This window comes from Dendroctonus ponderosae, unplaced genomic scaffold (assembly GCF_020466585.1).
Source record: "Dendroctonus ponderosae isolate FM_Combo_2020 unplaced genomic scaffold, Dpon_F_20191213v2 Dpon_F_20191213_6, whole genome shotgun sequence".
Taxonomy (NCBI): Eukaryota; Metazoa; Arthropoda; class Insecta; order Coleoptera; family Curculionidae; genus Dendroctonus; species Dendroctonus ponderosae.
Window position 1 is genome coordinate 5,019,288 of NW_026018814.1, and position 5,172 is coordinate 5,024,459.

Here is a 5,172-nt window from a genome sequence, read left to right on the forward strand (position 1 = left end):
TATGTTAATAAATTGTGTAACAATAGTAGGATAATACAGTATATGAAAATTCGCTCTGATAATTCGTCTGTGCAAATTGTCAGTTATGTGACTTTTACTTAATCCCATTGTTTAAATTAGAGTTAATTTTAATTAATTAATTATTATTTAATTAATTTAAACAATAAGATTAAGTGAAAGTCACATACTGAAAATCTGCACAGACGAATTATCAGGGCGAATTTTCATATACTGTATTATCCTACTATTGTTACACAATTTATTAACATACTCTTTTTTAGGTTTATTTAGGTTCTTTTGATAACGATATAATGAAAATAGCTATCGAAACGTCAAGGTAATTTTTCAAATTAATTTCGTTACTAATTGGCATTTTCTCTTACAGCTTGGGCCAAGTGTGTTGCAGGATACCTTCTAGGTGATAGTTCTTGGTTACTTTTTGATAAATAATTCGTTTTTATTGCGAAATGGGACCACTATTTATCAATCTGTAATAAAAGACTTGAGGAAATTCTGTCTTTTTTAAAGACAAAACATTTTTGAGGTGAAATACCCAACAAGGAGTTTGTAAAAAAATTATGGATTAATGTTAATTCATCTTTCATTTACCACTGACTTACCGGGAAGTTCATAACAATCGGTCCTCTGTTTAGTAAAGAATCATAGCTGTAAATGGAATATAAGTTAAATGTATCGGCAAATATTTGCCACACCTCTTAAATTGGAAAAAAACCTAGGCATTGATTACAAGCGAAAATTTGACTGTGAAGTGTAATAATAGGGAATATGACTATCATTGTAGGGGAGCAAGGTTAGTCTCGGAAAGTATATAAAGACAAACGTATACATGGAGAATTATAATTTGATTTGTTTCAAACCAAGTAACTTGTAATCAGGTGAAATGAACTCTTTTGTAAGTAAAGTGACTTACGAAAATCCAAATGTTTCTATTTAGTTAAATGAAATTTGAACGTATTAAAGCATAGACGCTGTTGAGAGAACTGAATAAAATAAATGTAAAATGTGTTTATTCCTTTAGGGTTCTTCTAAAAGATGTAGGATTTCAAGTTTATTTTCTTCAATTAGTAAAACTCAACTTTGTTTTAGGCTGTCATCACTTTTGTCGCCTGTGTGGCTGCAGCTAACGCTGGATGGCTCCAAGGTCCATCCGCTCACATTATTCAAGGACCGAGCAGCAAAACTACCTTGATTGGACCTGAAGGCAGCATCATTTCTGCTCACGCCCCAGGAGGACAAATCGTGCATGAAGAACATCCAGGAGTCATTGCTCACGCCGCCCCTGTTTATGGTCACATTTCTCCCGTAGTCTCTCACTCTGCCCCAGTTGTCGCTCACGCTGCTCATGCTGCTCCTGCTACCGTTGTTGCACACTCTTCAGCTTATGGACATGAAGGAGTGCTGATTGCTGGACCTTCTGGGCAAATCTCAACTGGATACGCTGCTCACGCAGTTCCAGCTTCAGTGCATGCCTATGGAGCTGCCGGTTATGGACATGAAGGCCAATACGTTCCAGATCATCTTGAGTCTCTTTACGATGATGGTTCTTACAAACCTCATGTGTACCATCACTAAGATATAATTGGAAGAAGTTTGCTTCCTAGGCTATTCAGTGGAGACTAACATTACAGGGCATTTTAGGGCGGTTAGAAGTATATTATGGAAATCATTCGATACCTTGTTTGTGATATGATTAACATGTAAAATTGTATTCTTTGTAAATATGTGAAAATAACAATATGGTTTTAAAAAAAATATATGTTTGCTTTATTATCTCCTATGGATAAAACCGGCACGACAATAAATAGTGACATAGATATTAATGAAAAACAAAAATACTATACAATATAACTTTTATCGATCATATCGAACAGTAATTCGATATGTGCCTTTCTTCATTGACGCGTTGTTCTCCAAGGAAATTAACTTAGAAGGACTAGAATATCTATGCGGATTGAATTTAGTTGCTGATTTTGATTTCAGCTGTGAAACGAATATTTTTCTTGATCATTTCAGTTGAATCTCTAATTTGTAACTTAATTACCTTACCTTGTATTAACTTCCTTTTTTAGTTTATTAAATAACTATGCCAGCCAATCCAATTTAACAAGTCCAAATTGTGAATTTAATTAATGTCATTAAACTAAGTAGGTATTTGTGAGCACTGCGTTAATCGACATATACGTAGTTTCGTTCAAATAAACACGCATTTTCGTCTAAATCCTGCCCTTTGTTACTTTACAGCATTATTGTGGATGCACTGCAACTATCATGCAAAACATGGACATTGCTAATTACCAAATTGGTTTTACTTGTATTACCTTCATTTACTATTTAATTGTGGAAGAAGCAACCCACAAACATTTAGTTAAGGCAAGTCATGTGGAGTGTACAGTATTCAATGATGTCTTCCAGGTATTTGGTAAGAAATCCAAGGTTTTTGTAATCGCAGATGGTCAGCTATTTTAGCTGAAGTATTATAATACTGATATTATGATTGCATTTCGAAACAATCTGTCTACTCGTTTGAATTTTAAAGCATTAAATGCGCATCTTGAATTCAGAAGATTCCGGAAATAACTCAATTCTCAATAAGTTGGATATTCATTACTAGATACCCGAGAAACGACGAAAAAATCGCTGACGAAAAAAATACTCTAAGAATCATAACCAAGTTGATTTACAACATAAAATTAAAATTTTTCCTGACTTTGGATATATCGCTGTTTTTCAAATAATTCAAATTCCTCTCAACTTTGTTTTAATTAAAGAAATACAGGGTGACACATTTTCGACGCCCTGCTAGAGAAACTTCTTTTCTTATCATTACGTGTTCAGTTAAACGGACAAAAACCAACAGAATTTTGGGAGCAAATAAAGTTTATTGGACGTATTATTTTTGTTCAGCAGTAACTAAAATAAATACCCCAAATAGTTGCAAAAATATGTAAATTAATGATTAAATTATAACAAGATTTTTAGTAGGCGCCAAGCCAGATCCTAATGAAGTTCTGTGAAACTCAGTATTTGAATGTCCAAAACAAAACAAATATCCGAGCTTTGAATGCGGAATTCAATAGGAATTTAAATCTTACCCAATTTAACAAGGTCCACATTCGCTAGAAATTGACCAGAGATTTCCCAACATGGTACTCAATACATTTATTCTTAAAAAGTTGGAATATTTTAAATCATTTTAAAGTTGAAAACGGCTTGAGATACCTGTAAACTGAAATGTGATAAAAACTAAGTAGCAGCAAATTGAGACACGTTTTCGCTATAACCATTTAAATTATTTCCGTTTTTCCTCCTTCGTTTTTAAATTCGCCGTTCTCTCAGGGGTGACCAGTTACGAGCAATACAATCAACTTACATAAAATAGTCTCTCACAGCTAACTGTTTTACTTTGGGCATTTAGATCCACGGATAAAGTGAAAATTTTACCGTATACCTTTGGTATAGACTCTTTCGGAAATTTGGGGATGGTTTCATTTATTTAGGCAAAAAGACAAGGGGTGATTTACGCAAAAAACCATAACGCAAACGAGCTCCTATTTCGATGCCTATGAGCAGGCTATAGTCGTTAATTCCCTAGAATATTTAGTCGGTAATCCTGCTCGAAGGACCAAACCTTTTACTGAGGTACGATAAAACTTGTGCGTTTGAATCGATATTGCCTTATCGTTAATTTTAATATAAGTTTAATATAAGCTATTGCGGAACGGTGTTTAGTGTTTATTTTAATAAATTGAAGCAAACCGAATAAACACTATCATAATGTTCGAATTTAATCGCATACATTTCAGATCTTCTACCTGGCCATTTTATTCATGAACATCAGTTATGGGGCAGTTCTACCACAGCAGCGTATGGCGACCAACATAGAAGGCCCAAGTAGCCAATCACGAATTGTTGGACCTGATGGTAGTGTAATAATGGCTGATAATCCAGGCGGTAGAATCATCCATCAAGAAACTTTAGGAGTTTTTGAACCTGTTGGACGTTTTGTAGGTGGGTATGTAACCTAGTAAATCTCAAATATTTGGCTTAGACTCATGTGGCGTATGTTTAACGTAGATTCAATATTTCAAGGGCCCCAACTCCTAAACCCAACTGCCTCTGGGCAGCTGGCTCATAAAGCTATAGATGCAGCTATTCTTGGACCTTCTATTGGTGCGGCTCAAGATACACATTCAATTGACCATGGCACGGAAATAGGCGCAGTTTATGCCGCAGATAAGTCAACTGTAGATGTAGAGGCTCATTAAATATATGTTACTTATGGGGTAGATGCTTAATAGAAATAAACGAATTTTTAAATTAATTGTGACACTATTTTTCATTTTAAAACGATATTTTACCATTCGCTTTGCTGCACACAGCTAGCCTAAACATTCGATATTTTACGTTCTGATAGCAAAATATTATTGCTGACTGGTCATTATCCAAACAGTAAAACACACTAATTCTAAGTCTCGACTGGACATAAATCTTCACTAGATCAAACAACAACTTTAAATTAAATTGAATGTTTGTTTAATGCACTTTTTTATGTCGTAATGAGAAACAAGGTTTCGTTGATTCTGACCTCACCGAACAATCACTGTTATTTGGCAAATGGAAGCGTATACGCAAATGGAATATGCGTTAAAAATACTAAATTCGCCACACCTCTCAACAAAAAAAGTGTAGGAAATTCTTGACAGCAAAATTGAACGGTGAAGTGTAATAACAGGGAATAACAATATCTTTGTAGGGGAGCAAGGTTAGTTTCGGAGAGTATATAACTGTATAACATTAACCGTGGAAATTAGAACTTGATTAGCTTCAATCCAAGTACCAAACAAGATGAACTCTTTTGTAAGTATATTAATTCGGTTGAAAATATCTAGATTTTGTCTGTGTTCGCTCTAAGGTAAATTTAATCTATTCCTTCCAGCAACTTCTGACAATTCTTATGAAATAGCTCTGATTTCATCTGAGAAGTTGCTAAAATAAGTATAAAAAGAGTAACTTCTGTATTCAGATGTTCCTATTCTTTTCACAGTTTACTCCAAACATTGTACTTGTGTTGAAACAGCCAGATTCTGGACTAATTGTTTCAAATTTTCTCACTATCTAGGTTGTCATCACTTTTGTCGCCTGTGTGGCTGC

The 5,172-nt window shown here is 34.4% G+C and overlaps 3 protein-coding genes across 8 annotated transcripts in view; 2 read left to right on the forward strand and 1 right to left on the reverse strand.

The window, feature by feature from the left end:
- The window catches only part of LOC109540621 (protein madd-4), a 247,918-nt gene that overhangs the window by 58,374 nt on the left and 184,372 nt on the right, over positions 1 to 5,172 (reverse strand). The window lies entirely within an intron of this gene.
- Positions 832 to 5,172, forward strand: part of LOC125504842 — a 4,638-nt gene continuing 297 nt past the window's right edge. The window contains exons 1-2 of one of the 2 annotated variants that reach the window (XM_048667422.1): positions 832 to 913; positions 1,108 to 1,501. In XM_048667422.1, the coding sequence (XP_048523379.1) occupies positions 902 to 913; positions 1,108 to 1,501 (406 nt within the window). In that variant the 5' untranslated portion in view covers positions 832 to 901. Of the gene's footprint in view, positions 914 to 1,107; positions 1,765 to 5,172 lie in introns of those variants that run through there. The other variant, XM_048667421.1, reaches the window with a different exon arrangement.
- LOC109540630 lies at positions 2,334 to 4,342 on the forward strand. Of its 2 annotated transcripts, none has more exons than XM_019909067.2 (3): positions 2,334 to 2,440; positions 3,825 to 4,029; positions 4,111 to 4,342. In XM_019909067.2, the coding sequence occupies exons 1-3, from the start codon at positions 2,399 to 2,401 to the stop codon at positions 4,284 to 4,286; spliced, it is 423 nt and encodes a 140-aa protein (XP_019764626.2). In that variant the 5' UTR covers positions 2,334 to 2,398; the 3' UTR covers positions 4,287 to 4,342. The 2 variants fall into 2 exon arrangements, with proteins under 2 accessions (XP_019764626.2, XP_019764625.2); XM_019909066.2 differs by having other exon boundaries at positions 2,336 to 2,440; positions 4,096 to 4,342.